At 42.2% G+C, this 19643-nt stretch overlaps 1 protein-coding gene across 4 annotated transcripts in view; it reads left to right on the forward strand.

The window, feature by feature from the left end:
• The window catches only part of VWC2 (von Willebrand factor C domain containing 2), a 148421-nt gene that overhangs the window by 14559 nt on the left and 114219 nt on the right, over positions 1-19643 (forward strand). For 2 of the 4 annotated variants that reach the window (XM_054687528.2, XM_009442788.5), the window contains exons 2-3: positions 11785-11952; positions 12852-12981. In XM_054687528.2, coding sequence (XP_054543503.1) covers positions 11785-11952; positions 12852-12981 — 298 coding nt within the window. The remainder of the gene's footprint in view (positions 1-11784; positions 11953-12851; positions 12982-19643) is intronic. The other 2 variants (XR_001719267.4, XM_009442801.5) reach the window with 1 other exon arrangement.

Raw genomic sequence — 19643 nt, forward strand, 5'->3', positions numbered from 1 at the left:
CATGCTTCCCAGGTGGGAAGTGAGAAGCCGCTCCCTGCACTGGCCCTGGTGCTCCGGGTGGCCCTACAGCCCCTTGGCTCCTTGCAGAGGCGGGGGTGCAGGCGGCCAGCACGTTTGGCTGCATCCTTTCTGACTGTGTATCTGTTAGGCAAGCTGGCAGATTCCAGACTGCCCATCAGATCTGAACCATCAGCAAAGAAGGAGGTCTTTCTCATTCTCCTCCTAGCTGTTCTGCTGTTTGCAACCAAGTAAATAGGTAGTGTAAACCCTGCCACTAGTTTTTCCCCCGCATAATTGACCTAGCAAGTTCCTGTTGATCTGTATTAATGTGAGGGAATTATTCAGGAGAGGATTTAAAAGATGTTAGTAGACAAGGGTCTTGCCTGAAGCTAAAGCCATAAAGAAGGAAAAGTTGTCTGTGGTGCCCGAGAAGAAAGCTATATTGCCTCAGATTGTCAGGCTGCTGTATTCTTAATCTATTGTGTGGTACGTGGAGTTGTCTTCTTACTGAGACTCAGAAACTGATAGCTTCTGGGGACAGTTATTAATTAAATCCCTTTGTGTGCAAATCTGTTCTCAGACAGTGGAAAGACAAAGAGAACAGAAAAAAAATGCTTTTCTGAATGACACAGGCAGCAGCGTCTCTCTGTCCTTAGTTTCTGTTGCTATAATCCTTGTGGTGGAGGCTGGACGGTAGCTTGTGGATCAACTTCACTTCACATTAGAATTAGCTCTCTTTTTGAGGGAGAAAGTAGAGAGGGGCAGGGAGCTAGGTGGGGAGCCTTTCTGTGCCTGCCTGGATTGATGAAGGGACATCACATGGCAGGGCACCTGCCAGCCCTCAGGGGGTCGGGGACTCAGGCTGCAGGGCCAGAGTCCCCAGGTGGCAAGGGCCCTTCTGCTTGTCAAGTTTGGAGGGAGAATTTGGCCATGTCCTGTGCTAGTTTGATAAGACAGTTTCAGGGAAGAAACCTGAACAAGGACGGGGGCGAAGTTTAGTTCCAGGTGACTGCTGAAAGGAAGACATCATTTTCCAGGTTTCTTATAGGTGGTGAGGAGGGCTGACAGGTGCAGGCAGAGCCACTTGCGCTCCAGGATGCCTGTGGATTCTGAGTACTTATTAATGAAGATTTTCTATCACTGGCCCTGTGGTATGACCAGACTTCAGTTCAGGCAGAGACCTGCCTCAAGAAGTCACCAGACCTGTGGGTGTGTTTTCACTCCATAAAAAGCAGAGTTGAAAGGAATCACTTCAGCATTTTCCTCCAGCTCTGAAATCACACAGTTACAGGTTATCAGAAGCTAGTAAGACTACACTGTATAAATGGAAGGGACTTCGTGACTTGCCTCTACATGCACCCTAAGGGTGTGAGCTGGAAACAGGTTTTCATAAATTGGGCAGCTAGAAAAGGCACTTTCGCCATCTGGTGACAGAACTGTGACAATGATTTGGGGAGGCTGCTTGTCCTGGGCTACGCGGAGAGACTGCTTTGTCATTCATGCCTTTCACTAACTTCTTAATCTGAGGTCATCCAAATAATCATGTAACAGGGTCAAAATGAATACAACAAAAGTGGTATGTGCAGACAGGGAAGTCCTCTTACTTTAGAACATTGCTTTTCCTTCCATGGCTCCCGATATTTGCTGATGGCTGAAAACAGTTGTTCTTGTTAAAGTTTCTGTCTCTGTTGGGATATCCCAGCCTTTTGGGCAGTCAGGAATCTGATCACTTCTGGGAAGTGACTCAGCTTTTCAGGAGTTATCTCCCAAACCTACGGCCATTTTTCTGAGTGCCCCCTCCACCAGCTCCAGGCTGACTCAAGCCAGGGTGGTGGCATCTGACCCCTTGGCTTTGCCCTCATTCCATCCTCCTCCCTTGGGTCCTTCTTTCCAGACAAGAAGATGCTTCGCCTTCCTTTGTTATACATTCTTTCATTCTTCCCACTCTATGATTGAACCTCCAGACTTTGGCTCTCAGTCTGTAAAAATCAAGCTCAAGAAGTACTGATAATGGCCACTGTCTTCCTGGAAAGCCTGGCCCTCATGATTCTTAAAAGCACAGCAATTATGTAGTTACTTGTTCTACTTACTTGTGTCTGCTCTCTAGAAAACCAAGGCTTAGCCTCTTTGTGTAGATGCAGTGGTGGAAGGGCCAAAGGGAAACACTGGTGAGAAAGAAATATACAGGCGTTACTTCAAAATACTGTCCTTCTCTCTGCCATGACTACTAGCACATTTGGCCCTCCACATCCACAGATGCCACATATGCAGGGCCACCTGGAAGGGACCTGAGCATCCTTGAATTTTAGTATCCGAGTTGTTTCCCAGAATCAGTCCCCCAGGGATACCAGCGGACGACTGTAATTCATCCTTGTGGAGTGTCCATCATGAGCCACTCACCGCTGTAAGCACTTTGCCAACAGCAATTTAACCATCCTCATTTTACAGATAAAAAGACTGAGGCACAAGTTTCAGATAACTTGCTCAGGGTCCCACAGTTAATCAGGGGCAGAATTGGGCTTGATTGTCCTCTCCCACTGTGTGCATTTACGCTGCACTAGACACCTTTGATTTTGCACTCCTGTGACCAGGCAGTGACTGCGAGGATTGGTACCACAGCGGGTTCAACAGGTAACTTCCTCCTTCCCCTTTTTAACATGAGGACATGGAAGCTCAGGAAGGAAAAGGGACTGGCTGGGGATGGCGCAGTCCAGTTCTAGAGCTGCTTCTCTTCCTGAGAATTGCTGTACTGTTGCCACATATGCTGTCATTCCTCCTGTTTCCTTGGCCACCCTTCCTACCCTTGCTCTGGAAGCCTCCTGTCCTGGCGGCCAGAGGTATCCCCATCTGCGCTGTGTCCAGCTTTGCATTTTCCCTCGGGCTTGGCTGGAGGAGGCCAGATGTCGGAGTCACTCCACAGCCTCCACCCTGGGGAAGCCTCATGGGGTTTCAGTGGGAGAAGGGAACAAGATGAGATTCCTCCTGTGCATCTCATCTTGGTACTGTGATGTCGGGCAGTCAGGGGCTCGCCTGAGGCTACAGGGCACACTGAGGTATGAGGTCCAGGACCAAGTTTCCCACTACTCATGGCCTACCTGGGTCTCTAGATCTGGGACAACGCTCGTGCTTATTCCTTTACAGTAAAGATGACTGGCAGCTGCTCCCAGAGGCCCTGACAGAACTTTAAATTGGCTAATTATCCCACTCTCTGTCTTTGCTTTCTTATGGAAGAGCTGCAGCCCAGTAAAGCATCACTAAAATCCTCCATCAGATGGCTACTGGTTGGAGGTGATCAGTGGGATTTGGAATATTTCCTGGCATTTTTCAGGTACTTCATAAATGACCTTTGATATGGAACAAATTCATATGTGAGAATTTTAAAAATGTGTGTTTAAAATGTATCAAATACGCCTAAATAATATGCAGACTCTGTCCAGGCATCACTGGATGCCACTTTTTTGTCACACTTGTTTCTAACCCTCTTTTTTTTTAATGAAATGGAAGTGTACAGATAGAAACAAACCTGCCCTCTCATTCATCCCATCCTGTCCCCTTTCCTTTCTGTTCAGAAGTAGCTGGTGCAGTGAAGTTGCTACATATATTCCTGCACTGATTTTCTTATTTTATTCATGAGCCTGTATCTGTAAGCAACACCTGTGTGTACATGTGTTTTCAAAGACTGACATTGATAGAAGCAACATAATACCATATATATTCTTTTGCAACTTTTTTTTCCTGTTTATGTTTTTGAGATTCATCTGTATTGTCACACGCATATTTGTTCATTAATTTATAACTGCTGTCTATTATTCCATCTGATTAACACCACAATGTGTTTATCCACTCTCTTAATGGTCAATTGTTTCTAACTTTTTTCTATTGCAAACTGTTAGGGCTTTAGGTCTTTGATAGATAGCATATAAATGGCATGCATTTTTTTCACTTCAAAGTTAATAACCAACTGAGAAGGGACACAGAGTCCAAGATCAGCATCCTGGACTGGGAAGTGCAGCTAGATGGACAACACATTGCTGGTAGACCAGGGGCATTTCAGAACCTCAGCAGTCTGAGCAACTCAGAGCCCACCTGTAGGGGTACCTGCAAGGTTTCTGAAAGGAGGGCACAAATGCGCTCATTCTGTGGACTAGCCAACACCAAAGAGCTAATCAGAGGGGCTAAGCAGAGCTGGCTGTAGAGTTTCTTTGAATGCCTCCTCCCAGAGAGACATAACTGAAGACTGGAAGAGAAGCAAGAATTTCTGTCACTCCCGACCCTCCTATTCTAACCTCCTGTATATCCCAAACCAAAGCCCTTTTGCCCATTTGCATGCTAGCAAATGTAAGAACTCTGGTTCCCCTTCTCTTGGCCAAGACCTGATGTTATCAGACATTCTTTTCATGCAGCTCGAATGTGCATGAAATACTATCATTTGGTTTGCATTTTTCTGATTTTTAATGAGATGGAACATTCTTTTATACATTAATTGACCATTCAGATTTTCTTCTTTTGCCACTTAATAGAGCATTCACAGTTGAGGACATTGAGACATAGCAATGTTAAGTGCTTGCCCAAGCTTACACCAATAAATACGTTGGAATTTGCATCCATGCCTGTTAGCTGCACTGTCTTTGGCCCTTGTAATAGACAGGGTATGTGCTCAGCAGGCAGGTATGTATGGGTGCTGGACCCAGAAGCTTGAGAAAGAAATATTGCATGTAGTTTGAAGAGGTTATTGTTGGTTATTGTAGATCCAAGTTGGTCTTGTCTTATGGTGCAAGGACCCTGAGCACAGGATATTCATCACCTCATTCCACATTCCCTAGGGTATACAGGCTGTATTCCTAGTGCCTTCCCTCTCTACCTGCCCAGTCTGGTCCATTGTTGCACTTCTTCATTGTAGTTCAGTTCTGCCAGTCTAGAATGTGGAGCATCCTTTGGACACATCTCCATCCTCATCCTCTTGTCTATGTGGTCCTCTTCTCTTTTCTACCTGTCCCAATCCTTCCCACCTGACTTATCATATTCCAAGTTCTCTGTCAGATACTTCCAGCCAGAAGTGACAGCACTGCCTTTAAAACTCTCAATATGCACGTAGCTCAGTTAGCACTCAACATTTTCAGCCATTTTGTTAGTTTCTCTTCCATATATTTACGTCTCATCTCCCTAACCAGACTGAGCATTTGAGGTGAGTGACTCGTGTATTTCTTTATATCTCTCCTTGAGAACACAAGGAGAGATAATGTAGTAAGCCTATGCAATTGATCAAGAGTAGGATGGCTGGGTTGTTGATACAATTTATGGGGCCTGTTCTTAGTATTGTTGCCCCTGGTCCCATGTGTATGTAATCTCTAATCAGCAAGATGGATGTGTATCTTTCATATGTGAATTTGAAAATTTTTGTCAGTTGTGTAAGTATGAATCATCAATTATTCATTACACATTTTTAGCTGTTTAAAGAAGACATTGACGGAGGGAGTAGAGCAGAGAGTTAGACGTCTGGAATGGGTGGAGTGTGGTGTGCAGCTGTATGTGCCCTAGGTTCTGAACTGGAATCAGGACCTTGAAGTTCACTTTCTGATCTCAGGCTTTGCATTTATTCACTTTCCACACAGCCTTCACACACTATCGGTCCCTTCTTTAAAGTCATTGCTTTAGTATCTATGCCTTCTATTCCCTTTGTGGATTACATGTGTAATTCAAATAATGATCCCTCTCAATAGAAAGGTTTACCTTTATTCCCCATTCTTAAGGGTTGGGTGCCTAATCCTTGAGCAGCTCTTTGTGAAGTGTTGAGCAATTGTTACTATAGCAAAGTTGTAGATACTATTTTTGTTTTCGTAATATGTTGTGTAAGTTTGTTTTAGATCTTGTGTCTTTCCAACCATTTCTTTCTTGACTCAGTCAGTATTTCTTGAGCTTGTTCAACATTTTGCACTGGCCCAGTTACTGTAGCCATCATAGATGTGACTGAGAGATGGCTCTGGCCCTTGAGTTGCACTGAGTCTAGGTCACCACACTTTCTGCACACATAGGGGTTAAGAACCTCAGTGATAGATCATCTGTGTCCAAAAGGCTTGGCAGGCTCCAGGGGGTCCAGAGACTTAAAGAATTTCAAGGAAGGGAGGGATTGGTAGAGGCAGATAGGGGGTAGGGGCCCCTATCTGGGAAGGGGGCAGACAATATTTCAGTGTTCATTGGTTTCATGTTAGTCTTATTTTGTATCATTGCAGAATCCAATAATCTGAGAGTTAGAAAATATCAATGCAATATCTGTACTAATGGAAGAAATAGCAAAATGGGAAGAAGAATATACTTTATGCTGAATAGTTGTAGTTGAGAAAGTTCTATGCTGAAGTTTCTTAGCTCATACTTTCTTTCTTCTCTATGTTTAAATTAACTCCATCTATGAAACCATTACAATTACTTGGAAAATTGTTCTGGGGTTTTCATGCCTCCCATTTGTCTGCTCATGAGTGGGCATGTGCATTCAGCCTGGAATTACTCTCTAGCCGCCGAAAGCCAGTGCACTTTGCAGCAGTGGGATTTCCTGGCACCTATTCCAGCAGCTCACAATCACAAGCTCCAGATTAGACATGTCATGGTAGTCCTTATTCAGGTAACAGGATTGTGAACATAGGCATCTCTTGCTTCTCACAGAAAGATGTGTTTGAGCTGGATTTGAGAAAAATATGTTTGCATTCCCAGGTAGGTAGGCATCCCAGTAGATGGCGAGGGTTGCTGCTGTTGCAGACAGGATAGAGTAGGAGGTAGTGTCTGAAAAATACTTCCTACCTTCTATAGTGGAAAGACATTCGAGACATTAAAATCAAGCTGCTTTCTGTAACATTTCAGAGCCTGGTCCTTCTCATGGTTATGAAGATTATAATCACAGTTATGAAATTAAACAAGGCAAAGCTTCTTACAGATGGATGCCTAATTGGACTTAAGTTTACTAACATAAAATACATGCAGTGCAATATAAAGCTCCTTAAATGCTACTCATATAGGAGTGTTAATCCCAACTCTCTACCACTTACCATCATATAGAGCTTTAGTTTATGTATGCCACTTGATTTAAGCAGTATCGTTTTATAGGCCTCATTTTTCATTTAAGAAGTGTTTTGTGTGTAAACTCTATTACCCACTCCTACTTAATTATTCAGAAATAGATTCAATATTTATTTTACAGTCCTTGCTGCCTATGTACATATGATATAAACATGTCTATAAGTATTGAGCATTATAAAGGTCTAACTAATTATGAATAATTTTACTTTGCCATCAAGTTAATATCTTTACAAAGCCTCTGCTATGCATGTAGTTATGACTAGCCCCTGCTAGTCATAACTCTGAATAGTTGTAGTTGAGAAAGTTCTATGCTGAAGTTTCTTAGCTCATACTTTCTTTCTTCTCTATGTTTAAATTAACTCCATCTATGAAACCATTACAATTACTTGGAAAATTGTTCTGGGGTTTTCATGCCTCCCATTTGTCTGCTCATGTGTGGGCAGTGCATTCAGCCTGGAATTACTCTCTAGCCTCTGCTAGTCATAGTTGAAAAAATATTCACAAACATAACTCTTCTTCATTGTTTCGCTTCAGGTTTGAGGGTGTATCTCTCAGATCCTGTTTAACTGCTGTCTTTAAGACAGAGGCACTGTGGTAACTGTGAAAGCAATGTGGATGAGTGAGAATGATTAGTGCATCAGCTTGGAGACCCTGTTTGTGGGGGTCAGGTCAGATGTGCACACCTTTGCTAATTTTCCTTACCAACCCCTGCTGTTATCTGTATTCTCACCTTCCTGAAAAATGGTATAAGTAGTATTCATCTCTCTGGCCTCAGGACTGGAATGAATAAATGAACACATAGAGAATGTCTTCATTCTCACTCCCAATCCCAAGAAACCATGTTCTTTGGATCCAACAAATTTTTCCCTACTCCTGACACACAGTAGGGGCCTTGAGAATGAATTCTTTTCTCAAATGCCCAACTGTTTCTCCAGGCTACGCATCTAAATTCTATCCATGCAAAACTTGGAAGATTGTGAAGAATGACATTTCTGCCATAAGGTATTCTATATAAAATGTAGGTGGTGATTTGCTAATAAGAAGTACTAGTGCTTTAAACTTAGGTTGTCCCTAGTTAAGTTTCTTCTGGGAAAATGATAACTTTAGAAGAGGAGAAAAGTTTGTGTCATCTGATTGGAAAAAATGTGCATGGAAGTTCCTGCTGCTGGTTGCAGAGTAAATGATGTGCTGGGCATCTTACCTTTAGTTTCCATGTGGGACAAAGAGCACAGCCTGGCAAAAGGCCCGTGGTGCTTGAGTTGGCAGGTGGGAAACCATCAGCTTGGTGGGTGCTTACAGTCAGAGCAGCAGCTTGGTATCTGACCAGGTCAAGGGACAGGCAAATCTTTCACCTCACTCCTAGACATTTGGGTCAGCTGCCTGGGCCTGCTGACCACGCCAGTGGGGATCCAGCTATGGGTTGGTGAAATGAGCCTAAAAGAGGGTCACTGTGACCCAGAATGCCAGATTGGTCCTGATGACTGGGGATTAAAGCCTCATGTCAAAGCTAGAACCCATGGCTGGAGCCACGGCTGCAGCTTCCATCTGCTCCTTGGCAGCCTCTCTGTATCTCAGGAGGTGGAAGGCACTAGCACATTGTCCTGGAGGACTCTGAGCAGGAAGCTGCTTTTATGAGTGTACAGTGGCCATCCTGGGGCACCAAACAGAGCCCTGTGTTGGAATGAGGGTCCTTAGGCAGTGTAGGGACTGGAGCCAGTGTAGGGAAGAGCTGGCCTGAATCCAGCTGGGTCTCTGTCAGATGTCCCTGGAGGACTCGTGTGGAGTTCAGTGGTGGCTTTTCCTCCCTGATGTAGTGAGGCTGCATCTTCCTCAGCTGGCTGCTGAGTTCACGTGGGCATTGGGGTTTGTGTTTGTTTTATTTTGCTACTTTAACAACATTCCCTTCCCTACATGAGGGCTGTGCAAGGCCTAGGTTTGAGCTCAAGTGATGTCTTAATGGAGGGAAAGTGCCCATTTTCATCCATGTTGGTATCAAAGATGGCTCCGCAGAGGAGGCCACGTTTGAGCTGGATCCATGACAGGTAGGAGCTTATCAAATGTGAGCCAGCGAGACAGGACAGCATTGAGGGGGCATAGGCCACTGCTTCACCAAACGAGGAGCATGGCAGAGTGGGCTCAGGGGGTTGGCATGGCTGAAAAGGGCAGGGCATTATTTTCATCTGTTGAGTCTGGGCACACCTGCTTAGTTGGGTGAAGTCTGATCAGTGATCAGGGCCCAACACTGGCAAGTGGCCCAGTGGCCCAGCAGGTGGTCTGATATGGTGAGGCAAGAAGGTTTTACTGGAAGATGGGTTCATGGGTTAGGATTGGAACTGCCTCAGGCCTAGGACAGCCCGCCTGCAGGAGATGGGAACATAAACCAAGTGAAGGCAGGGTTCTTTTATGTGACCTGGATCCTGGGTAGACGTCCCGGAACCTCCTTATCAGATGAGAAACTCTGACTTCAGGGCCGGTGACCAGCTTGAGGGCTTCTGCCCAGGCAGAACTAGCAGGGCACCTGGCTGGCATCTGAGGGACTCACACAGCTTTGCCACTTGCTGTCACCAGCCTCACTTCCTCTGGGAATTGAGGCAGGCCCAAACCTGGGATGGGAGTACATAGGAGCCCAGCATGGGTGCTGGTGAAGGCAAATGTAGGTGGTAGGAGGTGAGGCCTGATTGGCGATCCTAATTCTAAGCATCAACTCTGATTTTTTAGAAGTGAACAAATCTCCAAATACAATCATGCATCACTAAATGACAGGGAAGCATTCTGAGAAATGCATCCTTAGGTGATTTTATCATTGTGTGAACATCAAAAAGTGAACTTACACAAACCTAGATGGTGTAGCCTATTTATTACACACCTAGGTTATATGGTATATCCTATTACACACCTAGGTTATATGGTATAGCCTATTGCTCCCAAGCTGCAAACCTGCACAGCACGTTACTGTCCTGAAAACTGTAAGCAGTTATAACACATGGTATTTTTGTATCTAAACGTAGAAAAGATATGTAAAAATAAGACATTGTAATCCATGGGACCACGTCGTATATGCAGTCCCTTTTGGACCCAGTTATGGGGCACATGAGTGCAGCTGAATCAGGATTTCTAAATATTTAATGACAATATAACTGACAATCAAATTTTTTACAACGCTACAAAACCTTTGAGAAAATAGCATGCCGGCCTGTGTGCATGCCTTTAAGCAGTATTCTGTGGCATGGATTCAATGAAATTTCAGCTCCAGTGGCAGTAAGAAGTGTTTTGTTTCCAGGCCAGTGATCTCTGCTCCATTTGCCAAGGTGTGCACCTTCATGCAGAAAGCTGCTGGATGAGGCTGATTCAGGGCCTGCTGCCTAAGGACCTGGAGCCTTTTTGACGTTGCAGTTGGACCTTTATCTCTGGTCCTGCTGTATTCCAGGGCCCTCCCTGGCGATATGACATAGGGTGTGCTCTGGCCTTCTTTTAAATTCCCAAATGGAAATGGTGCTTTTTATTCCCTCCCTGGTGTATGCCTAGGTGAGGAGTAGATGCCACGTTGTGCTGCTTCGTGAGGACAGACCTCACTATCTGACCCTCTTGCTCCTTGCTGACTATCCTGATCTCTATAGGGGGATGGTGCTCCCCTCCCCTGGGGCAGGGTGTTCTGGCTCTCCATCATGTAATCCACACCACCTGGGCTTGAGGGCTTATGCTCTGAGTCCTTCCAGCTGAAGGCTTCTGACATGCAATAACCATGTCTCTTGCAACTCAAGGTCTTGGCTTTTAAAACTCAGAATTCTGTTCTCATTCTGCTTGCTATGTATATATCCCCCTTGAGACAAAAATGCTACAGACTGAATGAGAGAATTGGTAGGAGACAAGGAAATGAGACCCACAATGATGACAGCAACAATAAAGAGCACCACTGGTTATGGTAGCAAAAAAAAAAAAAAACCTAATTGTGCCAACAACAACAAAAGAAACTCATCTCAAAAACAGGCCTTTATATTACTTCAAGATTGATTTTAACTTCTAAGGCTACATTGCCAACCAGGTCAGTGTTTTGTCTCAGCTACACTAAAGTTTTTCAAAGTTTCCTTTCTTTTTTACACTTTTTTTGGCCAAGTACACATACACACACTCCTTAGCTCTCACTCCCAGGCAGGTTGACTGTGGTTTAGTGCCTCAGAAAGAGACATGGTTAAACTCCAATTGAGCGTTTGCTTCTCGTAATAGCCAGTCCACTCAGTGGAGATTTCAGTTTTTAGTGTTTGCATTGTATAGACAAAGGGAGCATCTGTGAGAGTTACTCATGTTCTTTACCTTACAAGCGGTATTTGTATCATGGACGTGGGGCACACAACTCAACTGGGGTCTCCCTGCCCCTGGCAAAGCAGGAACTCAGCTTGATATGACCCATTTCCATGTCCCCCATTTCCATGGTCTTTCTAGTGAGTATCCCCACTTCCCAGTTTTGCTTCTGATGGCTGGGTCTGCATATGCTCTTCCTGCTTTGTCCTGGGTCAGCCAGATCAAAAATCACTCCATTGGTGGTAACCAGGAGATAAATCATCATGCCCTGTGTGAGTGACCATGGAGGGTCCCATTAGCCACGTACAGCTTTCTTGGGAATGGCTGGTATGCTTGATTTGGATAGCTCAAGAAGGCAGAGTATGAGCCCATGGCTGGAAAGTACAGAGAGGCAAATGGAAGCTTGTTTTCTAACAGAGCATCGTGATGCTGGATAGTGGGCAGAATGACCTGGAAGAAATTGGAATCCCCATGGACTCGCAGTCAGGAGCCCTCAGTGGAAGAGGACCTTGTGCTCACAGGACAGACCTGCCCATGGCATGTTGCCTAACACCTCTGAGTTTCAGTTTCCTGTTAGTGCAAAGGGTCAGTAATTTGAGTACGTGTATTTTAGCACTGCTGTAAAAGTTCAGTGAGAGAATATTCGTAGAGCTCCCGGCCCTTGGCCCCGCTTGGATGCCACCCTGTTTCTCCTCCTTCACCCCTTTCCCCTTTCCTATTCCAGTGTCTTCGTAACTGGAAACACTGGGAGTGTTCCATGTGAGGCTGGGTGGTGACTTGACAGGGTTATAGACAAGGGATTCACCTACATGGTGAGGGGATGGGCAAGAACTCAGCAGCAAGTTTTTATTTGTTTAATTTTTAAAGAGATGAAAAACATTTCTTCAAAAAAATGTTTAATAAAAAAACCCAATATGCAGACCACAAATTAAATAGTGGCTCTGGCTGGACAGGAGAGGGAACATCATAGCCCTGTGGCCCGTCCTGTGCGTTTGCACCTAAGACAACTCACCAAACACCCAGCATGCCTGTGTCCACACTCCGAAAACCACTGGGCTGGATCATTTTTTAAACATTCCTAAAACACTTAGGTGTCTTCGCAGAAAGTTTAGGGAAAGAAAAGTATGACCCTGTAGGGCCAGGCTCACTCCTGTAATCCCAGCACTTTGGGAGGCCGAGGCGGGCAGATCACTTGAGGTCAGGAGTTCAAGACCAGCCTGGCCAACATGGTTAAACCCCATCTGTATAAAAAACACATAAATTAGCCAGGCATAGTGGTGGGTGCCTGTAATCCCAGCTACTCAGGAGGCTGAGGCAGCAGAATCGCTTGAACTCGGGAAACAGAGGTTGCGGTGAGCCGAGATCGCACCGCTGCACTCCAGCGTGGGCGACAGAGCGAGACTCCATTTCAAAAAAATATATATGACCCTGTAGGATAAACATGACAGCAGGCATAAAGCGCTGATTGTGGGCTTGTGTTTCAGGTGTCTCCATGCGAGAGGTGTCGCTGTGAAGCCAACGGTGAGGTGCTATGCACAGTGTCAGCGTGTCCCCAGACGGAGTGTGTGGACCCTGTGTACGAGCCTGATCAGTGCTGTCCCATCTGCAAAAATGGTATGTGAGATCCCCGTTGGTGACGGGGTGCACCTCCCACCCTGATGCACAACCCATGTGCTGCTTCATGGTAGACGGGACACATACAGATACGTGAGTTTCATCCTATGTATCAATACACATGCGTACACACGTGTGTAATCTTTCGGCCACAGTGGTTCTGTAGCAAGGCCTTCTCTCTCTTACTGGCATCAGCACCATGTTTTATGGATGTTAAGAAGTTCTTTGGGGAGAAATTCAATTTCCACCTTTGAGGAGAGTCACTTATTTTAATTTAACTTTGTTTGTTCTTGCAAAGCTGTTTCTATCTTTCCAAGACACATTAAACACACTGGTTGGGCTCATTTACTTTTCATTACTAAGTGAATTAAACTTGGAACATAATTGAATATTTTTCATAAGCAAATTAGGCAGGAAGAGAGTCCCTTCCTATTCCCAGTGAGAGCCTCTGGTAGATCAGAAGCCTTGCTTACTTTATGAAAATGAAGTGGCAGGATGTCCTTGATCCTAATTTGTCATGGGAGAGTGTTTCCTCATCCTGACAAACGATGATTACTCTGTACCTGAGGTACTGAGGGCATTACACTATAAGACGGTTTTTGACAAGAGTGCATTCCCAGGCTGGCTGGGCCTGAGAATTATGGCCCGGAGGGCAGTTTGACAAGAGGCTGAGCAGAGCTTGGGAAACAGCGGACAGAGGGGACACAGCCGGAGTCTACAAGGATCTGAGTGGCCTCGCTGACAGGAGCGACTGGGCTTTCTGGATGTTGCCCAGGGCATGCTGTGGGGACCCCTGGTTGAGAGCATTCAGAGCTAACTTGTGATGCTGTCGGCCGTTCATGTGGGTTGCTGGACCGAGGCTTGATAGCTGTGTGGCGTGGGTTTGGTAAGTGGCAGGCATGTGTTGGTGGATGGTGACACAGGGGTGGTCATGGTGCTCAGACAATTCCCAGAGTCTGTCATGACAGTCGAAATTGTGCGGGCCATGAGGTTCCATGGGTACCTTCGACCACGTACCTGTACATATCCAGATTTTACTACAACACATTGTAAAACTCTTGAGGTAAATAATTGGAAGAGGGAATGATGTTGCTGTTGAAGGATAGACCTGAAAGAACAAGATGACTGTGTTAGGAATGTCATAATCATTGTAGCATAGTACATCCAGTCCTCCAAAGGCAAGTGGACAGTGTTAAAACAAAGATGTCACAGAGTGTACTTTATATAGGGTTGGCTGGTCTCTTGTGCATGTTAATTATGAAGAAATCCTGAGGTAGGATTCCATTAGACAAGAACAAGGGGGACTTTGAGCATGGAGTGTGTTTTTTTTTTTTTTTTTTTTTAAATGATGTTGAGACACCAGCTGTGAGATGGAGGGAAATCAATACAGTTTACTCTACTAGTGTTAATTACCACTAATTAACACTAATAAAGGGGGAAGAAGACTCTGGGATTGGGGAAGGAGAGGCAGATGGAGAATCTGGCAGAGTCTTGGTGTGGCTTTCAGCACACCCGCTGAGGAGCCCGAGTGAGCGCCTCTGGTCTGCTGGGAGAGCTGAGGGCTGGCGCTCGGGCCATGTGCCCTGCATGTCGGGGGTACTGGACGACAACAACTCTCACTGCGTCAAGGGGTTTAGTGAATGGCTTAAATATGGGTTGCTTAAATATTTGGCGTCTTAACTACCCAAGATATTCCATGTTTTTCCTGTAAATTTTGATTATAGACTAAGTCTTGGCATTAGATAGCCGGGAATCCTAGCTTGAGTGTTAACAATAGGTGAGAAGACAGGATTTCAACCCCTGGATTTTTTTTTTCTTGCTTTTAGAGAAATTTCAAACCTACAGAAAAGTTGAAATAACTGTCCAGTGAACAATTGTATACCTTTAGCTATACCTGTTGCTAACACGTTGCCGTATTTGCTTTGTCTCTTTCTTTGGCCCTCTGTCTTTGGTTCTCTCCTGCCCCATCTCTCTATATACATAACCCAACACCATCAATATATTTACTTATTTTTTCTTTCCCATAAGACACATGGCACAAATTCTATTGAGACTACCACCAACCTGAAACCTACTGAATAGTGTTCAAGATTTTTTTAGAGTTTTTCTTTTGCCCTTAGGATTTATCCTTCTTAGAGCATACAGCCAGAGAACTACATTGAGCAGTTACTTGAATTAATACTTAAAAGTGTGCAGAGATGTTAAATTTACAAAGAAGTAATTTATTTCTGTGTTCAATTTTTTCATTTAAGATATAGTTATATTTTTGAGTAAAAAAATGTACAAAAACTAAACACTTTATAAATATTATATACCCAGAGATTCACAGTTTGTTTTAATATATTGCATTGATGGTTTTGGGAGATGGTTGTTGTCCTGATGGTAAACTTCTAAATGTTGACCCTTTAACTCTATATTTTGAGAGGCAGTATGGGATGGAATAAGGCAAGATTTTGTGGTAGCCCATTAGAGATTTTTAGAAGGGAGATGAATATGTTTTTTAAAGCTAGATTTGTATTACAGAAAGACTTCTATTATAAGGCTTGATCCAGTTATATCAAAACATCAACAACTTATTTTGGGGAGTATAACTGGAAATAAATTTAAATGTGTCTAATCATGCACATACAATTACATTTCTTTTATTCACCAGATAGAGCTTGGCTTTCAGCTGTCTCTAGTTATAGGGTATTCTGACCTTGACAGGGAAAATGGGGTTTGAAATTCTTAGTAAAAGAGAGCTGCTTGAAAAATGAAAACAGTTTCTATGAAAAACAAATGCTCTATAATAATTGACTGAGATTAATGAATAATTTACAGTAGTCCAACCCTGCCTCCCCACATAAACAATGTTCTTGTAAAAAAATTATATGTTTGATATATCACAGATTAGAGGACATCAGAAATGAATGCTTTATATGAAATTAAAAGCTTGGATACACTTATCTTGGATGAAATATGAAGGTTTTAACTCTTGATCTCCGTAGACCGGCCTTTACTCCTCACTCTGGCATGTCTTGACCTGTAGCATTAAATAGCTCTTTCTCCGACAGAAGGAAAATTACAGTTCAGTTGCTAGCTGCCAAAGTCACTTGCATCAAAGGAGCAGAAGTTGGAAACCAAGAATGCCTTGAATATAAATAAATGATCACAAATCAAATGTACTTTAATATATTCACTTTGTTGACTTGTGCAGATCAATCTCCCAGTGTTTTTCTTTTGATAAAATGGATGTTGCATGGCATTGTTTGTTTTTAAATTCCCCCCCCCCCCCCCCACAATGATACAAACAGTGAGTGTTATTTGACTTTCAAGAATTCAGCTTTTCTCTGGTGATAGGTGCACAGCACCCATTCCGATCAAACCCCTTAGTTTTAGACATGCTTGTCTGCATTAAGTAGGCACTAGGCTCCCATTAGCGATCAGAAGACCTCCATTCTGCAAGTATACATGTCGTCTTACTTTATGGCTCCAAAGAAGAAAAATGATAAAAGTAGGACATTGGTGTTGAAATATGAGGACTTTGTCAGAATTAGCTGTGCTTCTCAAAGGTGGAATATGGTATCCAAGGGAGGATACGACATATGCCAAAAGCACAAAGCCACTGGATATAAAGGTTGTATATCTCCCTGAAGTATTACTGCCACCTGATGATTATTATTTGCAGCTTTATTTTTACAGGAAAACATTTTTTGGAGGAAAGTGAAAAACATTTATGACACTTTAAAGATAAACACTGAGACGTCAAATTATTAAACATACGTTCATGGGAAAATATGTAAGAAGCACTGACTGAGAATTAGGCAGAGTTTTGTTTGTTTTCCTATGTATTTCATAGAGTAGGATAAGATGGTAGTAAATGTCATGCAGTGGGTTAGACAAAACGGAATGGTGTGTGTGTGTGTGTTTGTGTGTGTGTGTGTGCGTGTGTGTGTGGTCATATCAAGATCCTCTCACAAAGAAAAGCCTGCTCCTATGTGGTCTCACCATTGAATCCTTCCAAAATTCTTACCAAGGAAATAATACAAATTTTATGAAAATGCTCTGTGATTATTTACAGATTACGTGATTGTGCCCATAAAAAATAAAGGAATTTACAAATATCAAAATGAACAGTTGATTTTAACAAGGATGTTTAGCAAGATCAGTGTTTGAAAATCAGCTGTATTTCTGTATACCAGAAACAAATAGAAGTGAATTAAAAACTAGAGTTTCAAATAACATCATACAAATCAAATACTTGGAAGTAAATCTAACAAAATTGTGAAAAGTCTCCATACTTAAAAAACATGAATCTTTATTGAGAGAAATTAAAGAAGACCTAAGTAAAAGGAGGGATATATCATGTTCATGACTGAAAGACTCAATAACATAAAGATGTGAGTCTGCTTCAAAGTAATCTATTGATTCAGTACAAAATTCTAGCCAAAAATCCGACGGTTTTCTGTAGCAATTATCAAACTGATTCTAAAATCCAAATGGTATACAAAAGCTAAAGACTGGCTTGAGAAATATCCAAGAGGAACAACAAAGCTGGAAAATGTACAAATATTAAGACTCACTCCAAGAGATAGTAATTAGCCCATTGTGGTTTGGTCCCAAAGAAAGACTGACAAATGGAACAGGACAAAGTCAGAAAAGGCCTGTGCATGTAAGACCACCAGCTGTGTGACTAACCTGACATCACAGGACAGTGGGAAAGGAGTAATCTTTCCAGTGAATTGTGCTAGACCAACTGAATAGCAGTATGGAGATAAAAGAGATCATGATTGCTACCTCACATTCGACAAAAAATCATTTCCAAACAGATTGCTGATTTAAATATGAAGGCTAAAACAATAATGCTTTTAGAGGAAAACATAGAACAGCTTTATCACTTTGAGTATGCAAAGGTTAAAAGAACATTAAAAGCACTAAACATAAGGAAATAATTTACAAATTGAACTTTTTAAAATTCAGAGTCTTTGTTCACCAAACAACACTATTAAACAAGCACAATATAGCCCACATTTTTTGAGAAAATATTTGCAATATGTATAATTAACTAATATCTATTTAAATAATACCAACACATCCAAATAAAGCAGAGAGATACAAAAGAGAGAAAAGTATAAGGAGAGATTCCCAACTTTCTGTGTACATCAATTACCATTTTCCCAATTCCTCTGGTCAGCAAGATGAGTTTTCTTACTGAGTTTTAGGTAGTGGGCTGCCTTCATTATTTCTGTAACATTGCGTTTCCATGACAGGTCCTGTTCTTGGTGCATATATGAGAGAAAAAATAAAAAAAATAGAAAAAAAGAACTTCCTGTTCTGCTGGAATTAAATTAGTATTAACCTGACATAGATTGTGATCACTTAAGATGCATTTTGTTATTCCTAGAACAATCACTAAGAAAATTAATAAAGGAATTAAACATGGCACATGAAAGAATTGTATATCTAATTTTAAAAGGCAGTCAAGGAGGAACAGAGGAACAACTGTCAGGATACTGATAGAAGGCAAGTAAAATTACATACATACATGTACTTAACAACAGAGCCCCAAAATACATGAAGTAAAAATTGATAGAATTCAAAGGAGAAATAGAGGCTTAAGTAATTGTAGTTGCAAATTCTGATAAACCATTAAATAATTCCTAGAAAATCTAGACAGAAAATGAACAATAATATAGAAGACTTGAATGGCACTAGTGAACTTGATCTGACATATATGTACAATATACCACCCATCCACTGAAGAATACTCATTTTTGCCAAGTGCAGGTGGACACTGTCTACAATTGACCCTATGCTAAGACATAAAACAAGTCTCAATAAATTTAAAGGACTTAATCATATAAAGTTTCTTTTTTGAACACAACAGAATTTGAAAGGATTAAATTAGAATCAACAACAGAAGGAAATCTGGGAAATTGGAGATTATTTGGAAATTAAACAGCACATTTTAAATAACCCAAGGGCCAATGAAGAAATCTCAGAGATTTTAGAAAATGCTTTGAACTGATTTAATAATGACAACAGAATGCACCATAGATTATTGGAGGATGCTAAAGCAGTATTTAGAAGGAAATGTATAGATTTAAAGACCTATCTCTGAAAAGTAGAAAGGCCTCAAATCAGCAATGTAACCCTCTACCTTAAGGAACTAATAACTGATCAGCTAATTTTACTAAAAGCATGCAGAAGGAACTCAAAAATAGGAGCATAAATCAATTAGATAGAAACTAGTAAAGCTTAGGAAAAAGTAAATAAAACCAAGTTAGTTTTTGAAAGCTGGTTCTTAACAGTATTGATAAAATTGACAAAACTTTCACTAAACTAACCAAGAAAAAATTAGAGAAGACACAAGTCAGGAATGAAAGAGGGGCATCATTACTAACCCTACAAAAATGAAAATGATTACAAGGCAATACTATGAACAACTCTTTGCCAACAAATTAGAATAGTTGTAAGAAATGGACAGATTCCTAGGAAAACACAAATTACCAAAACTGACTCAGTTCATTTCTGAATTGTCCTAAAACAAATAAAATACAAATTAATAATTAAGAGCTTCCCACAAATAAAAGCTCAAGCCTACATACCTTTACTGGTGAATTCTTTCAAATATTCAAAGAAAGAAATAATACCAATCTTTTACAAACTCACCCAGGAAATAG

This window comes from Pan troglodytes, chromosome 6 (assembly GCF_028858775.2).
Source record: "Pan troglodytes isolate AG18354 chromosome 6, NHGRI_mPanTro3-v2.0_pri, whole genome shotgun sequence".
Classification (NCBI taxonomy): Eukaryota; Metazoa; Chordata; class Mammalia; order Primates; family Hominidae; genus Pan; species Pan troglodytes.